Below are 18,756 nucleotides of genomic sequence, written 5' to 3'. Positions count from 1 at the left end.
GAAATTTTGATAGATAATCCTGTGAAATACGGAACTGGAACAACTACATTTTTTTGAAGTTTTCTTACATGCTAAATATTTTAATAAGCTCATTTTGCAATTCGTGGATAGCAAATTTCACTATCAGAAAACTCAAATTTCTTTTTTTTTTCGAAGTTGATATCAGTGATTAGATCTTTTTTGTGCAACTTGCCTATAGACCAGAAAAGCTTGTTTGTCTTCGTGATTTGTTTCAGTGCTGAGTAGGTTCTTGAAAACCAGCAGTTTTGTCGCTCATCAATTGCGAGACACTTTCTTATGAATTTGAGCAAATTATCTTGAAAATTGGTCTGATTAGCATCTTGCTTTATGTGAACGGTCTTCATGAAATTAGCACAGAATTCTGTGACCGCTGTTATTGGTTAATTACGGGAAAAAAATGTTTTTTTTTGTCTAACTTTTGTTTACGGATCGAAAGTAATTGAAGAAATGTTAGTTTTCTACACCGAAGAACGTTTCGCTGGGTTAAAAACTAGTGATAATTTTTGATCCGAATCTTACTGTTAATTGTTAATATTTTTTAGTTTCGAGTTTTGAAACACTTCCTCATGAGTATCATTTTGGACTGTTGAAGCGAAATTGTTCGAACTACTTGAAAAGCGTCGACTGCAGTTTAAATAGTTTCAAAAATGTCATATCGACGTAGAATAGTAATGCTTGTAAGTTTCAGATGTGTATGTAAATGCCTGGAAAGAAAAGTGGGAATGTTTCCAGTGATGAGGAGGGAGGGGGAGACGGGGATTCGAACTCACTCAACAACACAATCACGGCAGATACTGTAGATAGTAGTAAGTGTTATTGAGTTAATGGGAGCTCCTGACAGAAAGTGTAAGCTCATTTAATAGGCTGTCTTATAAAAATTCAGGTTTCATTAGTTTAATGAAGATAATAATTCCTATTGGGTACATGTAATTTAAGTGATAGCACAAGTGTTGCAACCAGGTACTAAACTGTTTTCTTTTTTTAAAATAGGTTTCGGCCTTTAGTATAGCGGCCTTGTGGCTTCATTTTGTGTCATTTCATGAGCTAAATAAGTTTTTGTGACTCGCGTGTGTTGTGGGAAAGGGACTTGAAAACGTTTAATTAGTTTTTAATTCATTTTGTTTTTATTGGCTTCAAGGGTTTCTGCTCCGATATGTTCGTTTTTTCCCCGCTTTCATAAGTTTTCTGAACACTTGCGATAGAAAGTATCTTGATATTAGGAACTAGACTTTTCCCCCGTAAACAACCTGTCTTACAAATCTGTCGCAAATTGTGAAGTTGCTTTATTAGTCAATCGTTGTAATTTCGAGACTCCTTCTCACTTGGCTTAAAGTTAACTTGATTGCCTGTATACCCAGATGTCAGGGGTTCAATTCTCGGTCGGACCTTGTTTTTTTTTAAACCGATGCTTTTTTTTTTGTATGAAAATTGAATTGTCCGGCAAAAATTGAATTGTCGGAATGTCTTTGGCCTGCTTTTCTTCTGTCGGTTTTGTTGCCACATCGAGGAGATGGATTTATAGTTTCGAAAGTGGAAATTAATTATCAGATTTTTCAGTGGAACTTAAGTTTGACCTATTGATGCAGTTTTCTCAAATTGGGTTTTTTAAACATCTAAGGCCATCTATTTTTTTCTTCGAATTTCAAAAGTTGAAGATTTCTGAGAAAACATGTCGGTTTTTTTAAGAGTAATAAACGTATTGAAGACTCTCATATAAATCTTGCCGATTTTTTTTTCAGGAAAAAGTCTTAAAATATTCATACACTTTGGTATAATGCACTTTTTGAGTTCAATTGCAATTCATCTGTTGAAAGTGACGTAAATAGCGCTCTCTAAATACGAACGTGGAAGTGGCGCAAAAAACTTGAATGATTTCTTGTTTCGAAAGTGGAATTTATTTTTTTTCCCAGCGGAATAAAAACTTTACCTATTGATCTAGTTTTCTCAAGTTGGGTTCATGTTATCAAAAAAGCGCCAATCATAAATTGTTCTAGAATTTCAAAGGGCAGTAGACGCAACCTACTGCCCTTAACCTACTGTCCATAGAGCTTAAAGGTTTGACTTCATCTTGTAATTTGTGAAGTTAATATAGCACTGGCGTTGTTTTTTAACCGATTTTTTCGTTGAAAACATTCCTGAAATTTTCAGTTCAAAGATGCCATCTGCATTCTAAGAATTGCATACGGTGTTCAAAATAGCTCTATGTATTCGAAAATTGTTTTTTTTTTAAGTTTCATCTGTTACAGGGTGCTGTTCTCAAATAAGACTACATGGTCCAGAAAACATACGCGAACTAAGTTTTTAAATGAAATATTTTTGAAAAAAAAATGCCGCTGTTTTGTATCAGGTTTGTTGGTATCATTTAACTTTTCATGGCTTAGCTTCCTTTTTTAAATGCCTGCTGTGTTTTTTTTTGTATAGCGCAATGGTTGAACTGATGGTCACACGATCACTTGTTCTCGTTCGGAGTTTCTGCATCTTCTGAGATAAGCAAGGGTCTTGCAACCCGGATTGGATTTTGTTCTCCGTAAAAAATTTAGCTCGCATAGTAAAAACTTGAAAACAACAAAGAACGAAATAAAAAAAGACAAGAAAAAATTTGTCCAAGCAGAAAAATATTACAAATTGGATTCATAAATCAAAACTTTATCGAAAAGATCTCGGAAAGGACATACAACGGGAGAAACTGAATTTCTAAGCACTTGCCTCCTTAGTTATTGATGATCTTAATAGTATTAAATTAATCATATCTATTCCAGTAATGGTAATAAAAGTTTTTTTTTGGATTTGTTTTGTATTTTTTAAATTTTTGCAAAAAAAATTATTGGGTTTTTTCTTTCGATTTGTGTTGGTTCATCTTATAATCATAGTTATTCATTTTTGTATCGCAAGTAATTAGCGAGCCCACTTTGCATCTGTGATAATTTTTAAACATGAAAATTGCGATGTGAACATTTTAGCGAATATTTTATTACGTATTTACGAGGGGTTGGAAACTGGAAAAGAGCGCCTGATGCTAAATGTAATACTAAATATACTTTGTGACTGAAAACTTGGCTAGTTCCTTTTGTTTTGATGTTCTATCAGAAACAGAAATTTTAAAGGATAATTTTCCTCTTTCTACTTCTGGACCAGTATAGAAACTCAAATTACATGTAAAAGTTATCCTTCTGCATCGCGCAATAATGGATCAAAAGAACGGAAATATTTCACAAAATACAGTCTACGAGGCTTATCCATACAGAAAAGCACGAAGTTAGAATTAGGGGTGATGAAATTATGACTAGCCTGGTCTGCTTGCATATAATTTGTCTTTTTTGCAAACACGACGCCTGTGTACATGCAGATATTTTGTCCTCAAAAAGCAACATTATAGCTCGAATTTTACGCCGTTCTGACCAGCAAAAAAGGGTAAGTGCCTTCAGTTCAGACCTCCCAAAATTTATTTTGCCCGTCTTTCTAAAATTAGAGATACATGTAGGGGTGGATTGTGTGTGTGTGTGTGGGGGGGGGAGGGGTGGTAGGAATGATAGGAAAGGAAGGCGCGGCTTACGAGCTCTGAAACCTCGACGTCCTCAAACGTATGCATTTTGATACTATTTACAAGATACTTTTTTGACCGACAACCCTGAACATCGTGAAAAAGAAGAAAAACATCCATACGCCGTTTTTAATTTAAATGAGTCATAGAGATTCAGCTCTTCTACTGCTAATGAACAAAAATGAATTTTAACAAAAAAGCGACAACGTGAACAAAAAGTGTTTCCTTTCAATTTTAGGATAGAATTAGAAGAGCCTAAGATCTTACTAAAGAGATGTTTGTGTTTAAGCTAACAAGGATCGAAGTGGGAGTAAAATCAACACAAATTCAACAAAACAACAACAGAATCAGTTTAATTTTGATGAGCAGATGAAAAGTACGAAGGGGTGTATGCACTCACTGGAGCAGCTCAGATCACAGCATGAACAGATGTTGAATGGATTACAGCAGAGCAAACAACTCAAACAACAGGATGAAAATGAGTGAGTTCAATTCAAATCTTAGATCATTTTTGTAGAAATAGTGGTACATATGAAAAATCTCCCCCTCATCGACCAAGTGAACTGCCCCCCCCCCCATCCCACCCAATAAAGAAAAATAATTAAATTATAACTAAAGAAAAATCTCTCTCTCACCCCTCTCCTTCAATCAAAAGATTGTCGGGCGAATAATTCCCACACAAATGTGCGAGGAGAGAAATGCGTGAGGACAACCTTCTTATAGTATGTAAAAATGTGACTGACATAAATTAAAAGTTAACGTTAGTGATGTTTTGTGTACTAGACACATGTCATTAGACAGTTCATGTATTAAAATGGGCCCTTCCGTCATGTGACGGTCCGCGCACAGGTTGGATAGGGCCATACCAACGCTATATAAATACATCGGCAAAATTTTATGAATAAATCAAATCAATTTTAAAGCATCCAGAGAATTGTCAATTAAAATCTTCCCTCATCGATTATAGCACTGATAGAGTTGTTTAGTTTGTATGTATTTTTCAGTTTTTGCACCCTCTGAGGTAGAGAATTGCACTCATCAGAAGCGCAAAACTTATTTTGGTTCTTAAAAGTTTATTGTGTCGGAATATGATTCGTTCCGTTTTTCGCTTAATTTCTCTGCATTGTTTCTTGACGGTTTTTGTAGAGCCTGGTGCTGCTCCTGCAGTACACGCAAAAATTAGTGGAGCAAAGCTGCTGTGTTCCACATCCAGAATTCTTTGTTGGTATTTTAATGTTTTGATACTCTCATGATATTTGTAGATGTCAGATTAGTCTTAGGACAGGATTTAGCATGGGGGGTTAAATTTTTTTTTCAAAGAAGGTTCGGCATTCCCAGAGTCCATTTGCCTTGATGTCAATATCAATGTATCCCTATTCCGTACATAGCCATTGCAAGTGGATCACCTTCGGTAGTTGTCAAAACCGTGTTGTTGACATATAAATTTGAGGGATGTTTACTGGACACATGTACATTAGACAGTTTCATGTGTTAGTAACGAGAAAAAAAATTTCGAAACTTTTTTGTTTTAAATTTCGATAAAGGTCTAAATTTTTATACGTGGTGTGATTTTTGCTGATAAGTTTTCAGTCTCAAACTAATCGTTTTGCGATGAAATTGTTGAAACACTGAGACTCAGAGTCCAAATATATCGAGATTTTAATAGCGCCTCATAAATCATTCTAACTTGATTAAGGCAAGCCAAATAGTTCAAAAACTGCGTTGCTATGCCTAACTTTTGTCAGTTCATATTTGTCATTGAGTTTGTGGGATTTTTGCTGCCTGATATCTCAGAATCAATTACGCGCAAACTTGATTAAGTCAAAATCAGCAAAGCCAAGTTGGTCAAGATGATTGCTTCTTGGCCTGTGTTCGAATTTAGTAATTGTTTGTTTTGTAATTTTCTTCGTATAAAGAGTCGGTACATGGTTCAGACTCTTATATAGGTCGTTTTGATTTTCCGCGGTTTGATTTTTGATTTCTTCTTAAGTTTCCTTCTTTTCCTTTGTTAATATGAAGGCAAACATCCACTATCGTACTGCAAAACCGTGAAGGTCACAAAAAACGTGATTCTCTTCTTTTTATCGAAATTGGCATTTAATTATCACCAGCGAAATAAAAAGTTCACCTATTGATTCAGTTTTAGAAATTCAAGGTTCTAGAAATTTCAGAAAAACGCCTTCCAGACAATCTTGAAAAAAAAAAGAATTTTCAAATAGTTTTTCTAGTTTTTTTTTCGATTTAGCTTGCGTCCTTTTTTTGGGCTAGCTGCCATTTTTTTGTTGTATCGCAAGTGGTGCAAAGCTCCGCTTCGCATCTGTGTCTTGAATTTTTCGATTGTTTTTTTTTAACTGAATAGGTTTTGACGTTTAATATATCAGCTTGTTGGCCGCATATTGTTTCAATTGACAAATAAAACAATCTTGTGGGTGTGTGTGTTTTGAGGCTGAGGGTGGATTTTTACCTTTTTAAGTCTCATTGATGTTTTTTTTCGGCTTGAAGGGTTTCTGCTAAGGTAATTTCGGCTTTGTTACCGCTTGGGAATTTTTTTCAATGCGATTGTCACATGCGATTGTCAGGGATGTTTTGTTTAAAACTAGCCTGATTCATTTTGATAGATTTGGTTTTTTCGCCTCTGTGTTGTAGTTTTCAACGGAATTTTTCAACGCTTTAAGTGATTTATTACAAATTGGTTATGATATTTTAAGAAATTTTTGGGGGTAAGTACTGTCTGCTATACTAACTTATAATAATGATCGATGGGTAAGCTACAAATAAATTCTGGGCCAGAATTATTCCAAATGTAAGTGACGACAGCTATTTTTTGAATCACCTCATACATGCTGCTTTGTGGGAGTAATTGCAAAAATTGCCTTGGATTTTTCACAATTTTTAAAGTCTTCCATTTTCAGAATGAATGAGGTAGCGGGGAGATTCGTTGCCATGTTTTTTACATCAACCGTTTTTGATGTAAAAAACGGTTGATCAACCGTTTTATTTTATTGTAAAGGAATGAATAACCATAAGTAGGTATCATAGGGGGTGAATAGCCGGCTGTTTTTTTTAGGTTTCTGACTTTGTTATCTATAACACAGTTAAGATTTTGGCTTCGACTGGACGAAAAAAAAGATCAATTGAGAAATTTGTCAAAAACAGAATAGTAAAAGAAAGTTTGCCTTGGTTTTATTGTCATCATTTGTTTTACTGTTTTAGAACAAATTCCAAATACAAGGCAATTGAGTTGTCAAAGCAGAGAATAGAAAGTGGACTAGCCGACGCACAGGTAACAACGTTGTTATTAAAGATGATTCATTCCATCATGCTTGAAAAAACTTATCAAGTTGGATATTCAAATTCGATTCAAATCTACTTGACAATATATTTCTTTTTTCAAAAGAAATATTGATATGTTTAGTTGTACTCTTGTAAAGTAGTTCATTAATTTGTAACCTGGTCCTGGCTGAAAAACACTCTTTTTGTCATTTTTTGTCATTTTTAAAACCTGGTCCTGGCTTTAAAAATGACAAAAAAAATCAGTTTGCAAAATTGGATATAAATTGGATAAAGTAGGTTGCAATTTAATCTTTGCTTAGCTGTAGACATCCTGGTTTTTAAAAACTTTAAGGTAAACTTATTGGTTGGTTTTAAAGCTGCTAAAAGTTGTTCAAGATTTTAGTTCCAGAGTTTTTTGATGTGAGAAAAGTTTGCGCTTGGACGAAGTACAAATATTTTGTCTTTTTGCATATGAACGGCTGCTATAAAAAAAATAAATACCTGAATCTTATTTATCTGAAAATTTATTTGTTAACCCTTCTCTCTCATCTCAATGATATTAAATTTCAGCTTATTTTTTATACCTTTTGAAGGTGTGTTGTTAGTTTGACCGACGTCCCATGATGTTATTGAAAACGGAGATTGCAAAGTGTTTTTATTCAAGAATTAATCCATCTGGTAATTTCAAGCAAAAGTATAAACAACATAAATCGAAGTTTGCTTGAATCACACCGCTGGTCAATATTATTATCATGCATTTTATTAAGAATTAAGATTTTCACTGAATTCGTTTAATGTCAAAATTCAGAAATGGTAAACTTATTTTTTCAGTTTATGATCCAAGCCAATGCCTACATTAAACAACTAGAAGGTGAAAGACGTTTATTACATGCCCAAGTGAAACGACTATGTCAAGAAAATGCATGGTTGAGAGAGGAGCTAAATGCAGCACATCAGAAATCACAAGAGAATGATCAAGCAATAGCGGCATTAGAAGTTGAAAAGCAGCATTTGGAGTTTTTGAACTCATTGAAGAAGTTCGAAAACCCAGACAGTGAAGAAGTAAATAAAAATGTTAGTATCATAATACTGCCAAATGTTCGGAGTTTTCATTTCACGGGTTATTGAAACAAAAACAGGAGCTTAGAGACCAGGTAGAGTTTTTAGGCTGATATTCAAAATTTACGAGAAAGATCTCGGTTAATGATATTGTTGCAGGGAGTTTTATATGGAATATTTTCTTTCATAACATAGTAATTCGTTTTTTTTTGTTTGCGTTCGTAGAGTGGTTCGCCCGAGAATGGCAAAGGAGCGAAGGATGATCTTGGCCTGGACATCGGAGATCTTGAAGACGCCAGAGACTCAGCATCAGGTTGGTAACTGAATATACTATGCATTACATTTGTCAGAGCAAGGGTATTGCAATAGTTTAAATGTAGTTCTTACAACTTACTTTGACTTGTTTCTCGGTTACAAAATTTGATTCCAGGAATCTTATCGGAGGAAGTTACTTGTGCTGTTTGTTCAATTTCGTTCATTTTTGAATCCAATTTATTGGTTTTTAAAGTGCACAATTGGCGTAGAGGTAACGTCATGAGAAAATGTTTCGTAAATTTCTTCTGCTTAGTTTCTTCTGCTTAAGTTTAATGCCGCAAACCTGAATAGCTTCGTTTTCCACATGGTTTTGTTAAGTACTGATTGAAAGCCGGCTTAGAATAATGTTTCGCTGCTTTCGGCAATTGTTTACAAAATGGGAGAGTTAAAAAATCTTTTTGACGAGATTTCGTCAAGAAATGTTGGCTTTTTTGTTTGGTTTTGTTTCAATTCCCTCGAACTAGTTGGTTTATAAGAAAAAGCTTATATGAACTTTTCACTCAGGTATAGATTTTTTAAATTAATTTTACAAATCGGTGTCAATAATGGAAGTGAATTTTGTTTTCTCGAGGTCGTGTTTTTTGACAAAACGTTCCATTAAAGTCTATGATTAAGAAAAGGCCTGTCCTTATTATTGCAGACATGCCAGGAGACCAGGTGTCGGCAGCTGATGCTGGATATGGGGCTGGCAACGATGTCCCCTCCAAATTGCGTACTCTTCACAATCTGGTCATTCAGTACGCGGGACAGAAAAGATACGAGGTCAGATTTGTAGTGGAAAATTGAATCAAACGATAAGAGTAAAGTAAAGTTTGGCTTCCACCAGGGGCGGATTTAAGGGGGGGTGGTTGGACGCCCCTCCCCTCTCTCTCAGGGATTCGGCCCCCTGCCGGGCCAAAGGGTCCCCTTTTGTACTATTTTGAGATATTCATTTTTGGTGACGGACCCTAAAGCTTTTCTAAAGGCGCCTGCTTGGGCCAATATATACTAATTTTGAGGGGGGAGCGCTCGCCGAAAAAACCTGATTTTTTTTGGTCAAAATTTTCAATAAGTTCCTAAAAATTTCCAAAAAATAAATCCTAGATCCGCCCCTGGCTTCCACGATAATTGTTTTATTCTAAGTTCTGACCGGGGCCTAGGAAACTAGACGATAAGCAAATTAGACGGATGCTACAAAAACGAAATTAGACGGAATTTATTTTTTACAGATCTGGCATTTTAGACGAAAGGGAAAGGGCCAACAAAAATTTTTCTTAAGAGTCAAGTTTCATAAATACAAAAAAGAACATAAAATGTCAATACCTATCAAAACAATTCGTTTAAATGAACATAAAATGTCAAATTTAAATACTACAGGAGAGTTTTAAATTGAATAAATTATGCATGATTGACTTGTAAAGTTTTTGGCCACCGAAATTGAACTGTTGTCTACAAACAATTTTATTTTTCTAACGCAATTTGTGTGCAAACAAAGTTAAGTTCTCTCACTTTCGTCTATGTTCTCACAATTGCAGTTTTGCAAAACCGTCTAATTTCCTTTTAAGTACCTCCGTCTAATTTGCTTATCGTCTAATTTCTCAACCCCCGTTCTGACCGTAGTGAGTACTCTTAAATAGTTGAAAAACTCTGATTTTTTTTCAGGAAAAAGTCTTCAAAATTTGTTCACGCTTAATTTTTATTTTTGACTTTTGGTTTCTTTTCAAATTCTGGTCACTTCCTTTGTTAAATGAAGGCAAGCCCAACGATTGATCAGCAAAAGTTTAAAGGTCACGAAAAAAATGATTGACGTCTAGTTTCAAGAGTTTAAATTAATTTTCCGGTTTTTCAGCTGAATAATGAATTTGCCTTTTGATCCAGTTTACTCAAATTGGGTTATTTTGATCAAAAAACACCCATCATAAATTTGCTTTAAGGGCAATTTTTTTAATTTTAAAATTTAGTTTTAGATTTAAACATAAGTCAGTTCATTACTCTTTTCCAACTGTTAGTTGCCTATGTTAAAGCTGGAATTAGAAAAATAAACTGCTTCATGTTGCGATTAGATTCAGTTGTTGGGAAATTGTTTTAGAATATTTTGGTGCTCTCTCTTTAGTTAAAAATGTTCTAAAGCTGAAATCGAGATAGTCTTTTTCAAATGATTGTGGAAATGAATATTTATTAATTCTAGGTGGCGATTCCTCTCTGCAAACAGGCTCTGGAAGATCTGGAGGCAAATCTGGGTCATAATCATCCGGATGTGGCCACCATGCTCAATATTTTGGCACTCGTCTACAGGTCAGTTGTTACGAATTTTACAACTGTGGCTGAAATATTAGAATCCTTCAACCTATTTCTATTTTTTTAATTAACGTGCTGATTTTTTTTTCAGGAAAAACCTTCAATTTGTTTAAACTCATATTTATTTTTAGTAGTTTGAGTTTCGATATCTTTTGAAGTTTAATTCAAGTTTAATTCATTGTTTGCCATATGGAAGGCACAGTACAAATCGTTTTCTTACAAAAATTAAAGTGATTTATGAAAGCACACGATGGTTATGTTTCCACAAGCCTTATCCGGAAAATTTTTGCTTTTGAATGCGAAGTATGACGTAGTCTTGTGCTAGAATTCTGAACACATCTTTGCGAACAACTTCAAAACAGTAAATTGTTGTATTACGAATTTTTATGGTAATTTTTGGTGCTTTTTAGGGCTCTTTTCCAGTTCCCCCCTTTCAAATTCAAATTTGAAAAGCTTATTTAACGTTGTCATAATGCATTGAAATTTGGCGTGGTGAACAAATTGACAACTGTGAACAGATTTGTTCTTCATAGTTTACAGCGAAACATTACGCATATAGCCGTAATAACACGTAAAACAAACACAAAACTCGATATTTTGAAAGGGGGAACTGGAAAAGAGCCCTTTTAGGAGTGGTAGACTTGAAAAGAACTCAAGCTTGCCTATGAATGGTATAAAATTTAAAGTCAAATCTTCTCTCAAGATTGTAATCACGATAAGAACTCAGCTGCAGGAACCACTCTTCGACGTTGTGGATATCTTAATTTAACGGCATTGATCTGAAGAAGCAGCAGAATACGAGTTTATTTCATTTGTATATAGTATACAAATTCACAAAATAAAACTTGATGACTTTCATGTAACGTAACACTATATTTTTGATTTATAGTGTAACCAACCCTACATGATGTTTGGTTGAGTGTTTCAGAGACCAAGGCAAATTCCGCGAGGCCTCCCAGTTGTTGCAGGATGCACTGGCCATAAGAGAGTCCACGATGGGCAGAGACCACCCCTCTGTGGCAGCCACACTCAACAATCTCGCTGTCCTTTTCGGGCGCAGGGGAAGGTACGCAAATAACAGTTTTTCCATTGTTATATAACAAATCAGTTTAAAGACCCATGGATGGTTTTTCAGAATCAACGCTGGCGGGGCTTTATCTGTTTCGCTCTGAAAACAAAATCATTTTAAGACACCAAATTTTTGACCACTTTCTGATGAAGTTTGGAAGAAAGTAACAAAAACGTTTTTGATCAGTAAGTGAATGAGTTCTTGAGAGATCACGTGCCAAAATGATTTTTTCTGAAAGAAAATGCGATAGCCGTTGAACGTGACAATGGCTCAGCTTTTTATTCCTTTCAACGGAAAAATTGTTGAGAATCCCTATTATTTCATGTGGTTTTATTTCAAGTATATTTTTTCCTTTAACAGGTATAGAGATGCAGAACCCCTGTGTAAGCGTGCTCTGGAGATCAGAGAGAAGGCACTGGGTCCCAACCACCCGGATGTTGCCAAACAACTCAACAATCTCGCCCTCCTCTGCCAGAACCAGAACAAATACGACGAGGTCAGTGGAAATTCTTTATGAAAGCGGAAATGGCGCAAAAAGATGTAAACGTTTTCTAATTTTGAGTGTATTTTAATTTTTTATGGAAGCGGAATGGCGCAAAAAGAAGTGAGCGTTTTCTAGTTTTGAAAGTGGATAATTTTTAAATTCGCCTCCTCTTTATAAGAATTGTCATCATAATTAAAAAAGCATTACCTATTGATCCAGTTTATTTTGATTGGCCTAGTTTTATGGAAAAGGTCAAAAATTAATTGCTCTCGAAATTCAACGATGTTGAAGTTCATATATTTTCCTTTGATCCATGATTAATTTATTTTAAAAAATTGAGTGAGTTTTTTTTTGTTTCGGTGAGTTCGTTGACACTTTTCCAAACGTATTTTGGCCATGTTTTTGGCTTTCATCAATTATGTGTGCTTTAGGTTGAGGCCTACTACAAACGTGCCCAACAGATCTATGAGGAGAGATTGGGAGCCGACGATACTAATGTGGCGAAAACGAAAAACAACCTTGTGAGTCATCTTCGTCCAATTACTAAGTTGTTAGAAAACGATGAAAAATATTTCAGTGTTTGTGTGATAACTTAGTCTCATGAAACTATTAAGGTCTATTCGAACAAAATCAACCAGTTTCGCAAGGAGTTTTTATTACTGTTTCCTTTGATTGTGTGATGATATGAGTAAAAAGTTGAAGTATTAAAGAGGCGTTGATGTTTTTGTTAGAAAAAAAATGAAAGTAGGTCTTTAAAATCGTAATGGCGATGATTATGGGTAAAGGAGTCTCCAAATTACAGGTCGTCTGAGCGAAGATTATTTACCTTTTTTTGATTGAATATTAGCGTTGCGTAAGCTTATATTAAAAAATTGTCAACTTTAGTCGTGTAATGTTTTTAAATGATCTTCCCCTGAGCAAATTACTTCGATGGACAACATAGTTTTTTATCCGTGTTACATTTTAGGCTGCCGCGTATGTGAAGCAGAACAAATTCAACGAGGCAGAAGCCCTCTTCAAAGAAGTGCTCAGAACAGCTTTTAAATTCCCCACGAGTGAGCAGAGAATATGTCATTCATTACACTCTTAAGATTCGGTTTAGTGGTCACTTTTGGCGGATATAATTTAAGTGAATTCACTTGTGAGAGCAAGTGTACTTGCAATCTGGAACTATACGTTTTCTCGCTTTTAAAATATTAAGACAACCATTGAACTAAAAAAATAACTATTAAGATAGCCAGTTCCTGTGCACTTCGCACTGAATGTTCCCACCACTCTGATTGACGGTAAAGTTCAAAATTCGAAAAAAATTATCTCAGCTGAAATAATTTTAATATGATACCACTTTCACCCCCTATGAGCTTTCTGGGAGGTAATCACAATTCAACTGGAAAGAAAAAAAAAGAGACACCGCACCATATTTCCTTCCTCACCTCTTGGATGTCATAATAATAAGATGAGGATATTCTAATTTTTTGTTTTAGATTCAAGTGGAGAAACTGTAAGTCAAATGCTATTATATATCAAATTTTAGATATACCAAATGCTTATATAATCGAATGCTTTTGAAAGAAAACAAATTAAATGCTAGCAAAATAAGTGTCTCGGTACAAAATTTTTTAGCAAATGATGCTAGCTATAATGCACTGTGCATTAGAAATAGGTATCACAAAAATATTATATAGCATGTATTATTTAAAAGAGTGTATGTTTTGAATAAAGCCCAACCGATTACTTAGAGATAACAATTTAAAACTTGGATTTGAAACTAGAATCCTTCTTCGAATTTTTTGTTCTTGAAATTTGATTTAAGCTGAACTGAAGCCTTATTCAGGCAGCTATATTATTTAAACTGTCGGTTCATCAAAAGATTCATTCAGTGATTTTTAATGAGATTTGAACCTGCGAATCCCTGATATGATGTGATCAGGTCAGTATAAGTTTTGGATGCTGTGAATATTGAGATGTTGTTTAGTCCCACAGCAGTAATGCCTCCACCCCAATGGAAGATCCAGGACAGTGGCACAAACTCACACCCATAGACAGGTAAACGTTTCCATTAGCGATTACTGAATCTCTTCAGCCGAGGTTGATTCTTGAAAATTCTTGAGAATTGACTTGTTTCGCACAAAGACGCTTGTGAAATGCATGTTTTTGATTCGTATTTTGTGCTTAATAACTAGGAGAATATCTCATATCATAATTTCCGAATAACAGACGTTTAATTAGCCAATTAGGGTTCACATTTTGAATATCTGTGAAAAACATGACAGTTTAGTGAATTGTTGAACGTTTTTTCGCCGCAAAAGTGCTGAGTTTAAATTGAACCATGACCCGTTTCTGTTTGCAAACTCAATAAATTTTTCCTCTACCAAAAATTTTCTGCTCTTCTGATTATTTTTTGTTGGTTGAATTGCCATATTGACAGTTTTTTTGTAGTTTAGGTAACTCGTGTTATTTTTAAAATACTAATTTTTTTTGTAATTTGTAAGTTATCAACCTGGCTTGTATACAATTTCTATTTTAATTATTTTGTCGTTTTTTTTTCACTGAGAAGATCTTTCGGCTCCATTGTGTTCGAGCTCCATTATATCGTTTTAATCATCTAAAATTACAGTGTTAAAAAGTGTGCTTTATCCTTTTGTGTGTACCCAGACTGGGGAGTGTAAAAGGGGGTCTATGTGTTTCGATTTTCAACATTTATAGCTAAAATTATGACTTTTTTTCGTCCAACTGGCGTTTCCCAATTGTTTTTTGTTCATTTGCCCTTGGTTTTTCTGTTAGTCGAACTTGCTGTTTTTTGAAATTTTCTGAATCCTTATTTATTGCTGGTGACCAAGGAGGGGGTGGCTGGGTTCGTAAAAATATTCAAGTTTCAAAACCTTTTAGCTCAGAAACAACAATATTGTTTCCGGGTGAATTGGCGTCTACCCAAACATGGTGTGCTTAGTTGCCGGTAAATTTCCAAAAATTATCTTTTAAATGCTGTCGATTGCATTCTTGGCATTGCTGTTTGCTCAAATTGAACATCTTTCCAGACGTTCCAATTGTTCCAATTGTTTTTTTTTTTTCAGTTGAGTTAGTGGTTTCTATTTTTTCCGCTAGCTGCAATGTTTGTGTTTTTGCGCCACTTTGTGGAAATTCAGAAAGCTTTATTCTGATTAAGTATTGGATCCGCATTTTCCAATTGTTTTCCAATTGTTTTCCAATTGTTTTTTTTTTTTCCAATTGTTTTTCCAATTGTTTTTTTTCCAATTGTTTTTTTTCCAATTGTTTTTTTTTCAGTTGAGTTAGTGGTTTTTTTTCCAATTGTTCCAATTGTTTTTTTTTTCAGTTGAGTTAGTGGTTTCTATTTTTTCCGCTAGCTGCAATGTTTGTGTTTTTGCGCCACTTTGTGGAAATTCAGAAAGCTTTATTCTGATTAAGTATTGGATCCGCAATTCGAAATGAAAAAAAAAATTATTTCCATCATTTTTTATGGAAAAAAATGAGACAACGAAAGTCGAAACATGAAAAAAATAAATTCCATCAATTTGAAAATAAAAAACCATCATCAACTCTGTTCATACTCTCATATAAGTTGTTATATTTTTTCAGGAAAAGTGAAAACGCTTTAATAACTACAGAAGTGCATTTATACATATAATGCATTTTTGAATGCCCTTAGCTATATGTCCTTTTTTAGTTCAATTCAAGCTCATTTACAAAAAGAACGGCAAAATTCGATTTCCAATTACGATAGTGGAAATTGCGTTAAAAAACGTGATCAATTTCTAGTTTTCAAAGTAGATTTAATTTTTACATTTGCCAGCGGAATAAAAACTACGTAACACTCCAGATTGCTCAAATTGGGTTAATTTTACTTCAAAAGTGGTTATCTTAAATTTTTCTCAAATTTGAAAGAGTTTTGAAGGCCATTTTGTTTTTTTTTGTATTTCTTTCTGTTAATTGACTGTTCTCTAATTTTCTGTTCGCTATGTTTTGCTTTCTCCGGGAAAAGACTTTGTTTGCTCACGCTCAATTCGATTTTTCGCGTTTTGGTTTTATAATTTACTTCAGCTTAAGTTACTTCATGCTTAAGTTCAGTTCAGTTCTTCACTTACCAAAATGTATAGGTCACAAAAAACGTGAACGACATCTAGTTTCGAAAGTGGATTTTAAATTTGAAATTTAACAGATGAAAAAAAATTATTAAGTGTTCCAGTTTTCTCTGAATGGGTTATTTCAATAAAAAAGTGTCAATCATAAACAATTTTTGTGTATGAAAGAGCTTTAAAGTTTTATAGTTTTTTTTTCGAAATTTGAAAGCTGAAAACTAATCAAAAATTTCCAATCGATTTTTTTTCAAGCTCCTTTTTTATTTTTCCAACGTCTGTCTGTTGACTGTTTCTTCATTTTATCATCTAATCTTTGACGCTAGAGTTTTGATTTCTTTTTCAGTCCAACTCAATTTCCTTTGCTACAAGAAGGCAATTTTCGCTCTTGATTAATGAAGGAGTACATGGAGCTTAAAAAGGATTGATTACTTTTAACAAATTGGACTTCGTTTTCTTAGATTTTCCCGGGGAAAAATGCCATTTGATGAATTTTCATTAATAAGTTTTGCTCTAAGGAAAAAGTTCACCGTAAAAGAATCTTGAAATTTTAGTTTCACCTGTCTGTTGGTTATGGTTCTTACCTTTGCGAACAGCAAGGGTACTGCAATCGGGTACTAGACTTTTTCCCGTGAATAGCTTTGGGCACAATGGTCAAATAGTAAAATGTGCATGGTTGCTTATGGTAACTGTATTAGCTCCACGCGTTTACGACACGGCATTTACTTTTGTTACCTTACTAATTGCAAATGAGTTTAAGTAGGATTCCAAATTTTTGGTACATTTTAGGCAGAGATCGGTCGACTTCAACTCTTTCGGATTAATTTCCTAATGATTTTTTTCGAATTACTCTCATTGGAATTATATCTGAATGATTGGATTTTCGATCAACCTCCTAGACTTTCTAAATGAAGGTTACAAAAAATAAACAAAAAAGTTCAAAATATTTTGGAAGTTTTAATTTTTTTTATTTCTGTTTTTTCTCAATTCAAGTAACAAAATTGGTTCAAACTTTTGTGATTTTGGGCTGAACGATTGGCTAAAACTGGAATTGAAAGGATCAGTATCTTGAATCTTTACCTAATTTACCTAAAGCTTCTGAATTGACTTCAAAACGTTTTTTTTTTGCTTCAGTTTTTTTTAATGCTTTCTTGTTAATTCGCATTTACCCGCTTTTTGTCTTAAGTCATTTGTAATCATCAACATTTTTTAGTTTGGCATTGTTTCCTAATGCTATACCAAGCAAAACGTTAAAAACATGTCCTTTTTCTTTTTTACTCCGCCTTTTTTCGTCCGCCTCAGTTTTTCATCCGCAATCGCCCGCCTCCTTATTTATCCGCTTAGATCGCCTTGCACGGACTCTTTTTAAAGGCTCAGCTTTTTCCTAAAATTTTGAAGGCGATTAGTAGGAGTAATTGAGTTTTAAAAATTTTCGAAATTTTCTTAGCGTTTTTGTGAAAAATTTTTAATACAATTTTCACATAACTTTTCATCATTTTTTAACTGTCATTTTATGAGCTTGGATTTATTACGCATTTGCTTAGTCTTCTCGCAATTTGCCTTGTTGGGTTGTTACCGCTGCGTAAGTTTGGTTCCGATGCATTTCAAACGTTCAACTGTCTTATTTGGCATGTTATTTTTTGTTAGAAATGCTTTTGAGTGCAGATAATTTGATACATTTTCCAGACAAATTGATACACGTCGGCTTAGTTGCCAACTTGGGTATTGCATTAGCTATGTATGAAGCACTCATGGACAACATATAAGCAGTACTTTTTGGTTAATTTTGTGCTTATTGGTTGCCAGGTTTAATTTTAATTGTTTGTCGGCTTTTCTATCTTATATTTTGTTTTTTAGGAATTTTCGTTTTTTCAAAAGATTATTAAGACTCTGGCTCCATTTATTCGAATGCTCAAAATCTACCCATCAAGATTGTCTGGAAAAAAATTTAATCATGAAAAAAAAAACAGCTTCACCGTCATATTGTTTTAGTCATATACTTGTTGTATTGCTAATGGTACGAAGCTCATATACTTGTTGTATCGCTAATGGTACGAAGCTCATATACTTGTTGTATCGCTAATGGTACGAAGCTCAGCTTCGCCTCTGTGTTATAATCTGTTTTTTTTTCTGAACTAATCGAAATTTTTAGTTACCTCAAGTTCTTCAGATGGCTATCTGAATTTGAGGTTCCTCCCATTTGGACCAGCTGAAAAAAAAGAATTTACTGCTTTTTCCTTTGTATAATTTTATAATTTTATTAGATTTTTTGAAGCTCCAGACAGATTCTTGTAGAATAAGAAAACATGTTTTGATGAGTTAACTGGGGGATTGATGTTTTCAGCTGGATTTATTTTTTTGTAAATCCAGAGGTAAATATTAAAAATTCTTGTGAACAAATAAAAACTGCATCATAAACATTCTCAAAATTAGGCTGTTTGAAGTTGATATAACTCCTTTCCTAAATTTTCATGATAATTCTTTGTTTAATTTTTTAAAAGCAATCATACAAGCACTTCCTACTGTAACTAGCGCTTTTCATTGCAGATTTTGGTTAAAATTAGCTCATAAGGATTCTATAAAGACCGCATTTACCGCTGCTTGCTATGTTTGTGGCATCAAG

The 18,756-nt window shown here is 34.1% G+C and overlaps 1 protein-coding gene across 1 annotated transcript in view; it reads left to right on the top strand.

The window, feature by feature from the left end:
• The window catches only part of LOC134855618 (kinesin light chain 1-like), a 238,833-nt gene that overhangs the window by 203,663 nt on the left and 16,414 nt on the right, over positions 1-18,756 (top strand). The window contains exons 2-14 of the mRNA XM_063872159.1: positions 708-827; positions 3,852-4,044; positions 6,776-6,845; positions 7,667-7,909; positions 8,120-8,207; positions 8,850-8,971; positions 10,377-10,483; positions 11,415-11,552; positions 11,916-12,051; positions 12,471-12,560; positions 13,007-13,094; positions 13,524-13,540; positions 14,015-14,085. Of these exons, the coding sequence (XP_063728229.1) occupies positions 722-827; positions 3,852-4,044; positions 6,776-6,845; positions 7,667-7,909; positions 8,120-8,207; positions 8,850-8,971; positions 10,377-10,483; positions 11,415-11,552; positions 11,916-12,051; positions 12,471-12,560; positions 13,007-13,094; positions 13,524-13,540; positions 14,015-14,085 (1,469 nt within the window). The 5' untranslated portion in view covers positions 708-721. The remainder of the gene's footprint in view (positions 1-707; positions 828-3,851; positions 4,045-6,775; positions 6,846-7,666; positions 7,910-8,119; positions 8,208-8,849; positions 8,972-10,376; positions 10,484-11,414; positions 11,553-11,915; positions 12,052-12,470; positions 12,561-13,006; positions 13,095-13,523; positions 13,541-14,014; positions 14,086-18,756) is intronic.

Source organism: Symsagittifera roscoffensis, chromosome 10 (genome assembly GCF_963678635.1).
Source record: "Symsagittifera roscoffensis chromosome 10, txSymRosc1.1, whole genome shotgun sequence".
In the NCBI taxonomy this organism is placed as follows: domain Eukaryota; kingdom Metazoa; phylum Xenacoelomorpha; order Acoela; family Convolutidae; genus Symsagittifera; species Symsagittifera roscoffensis.
Note: the sequence above shows the minus strand (reverse complement) of the source record. Positions and strands in the feature narration are given on the sequence as shown.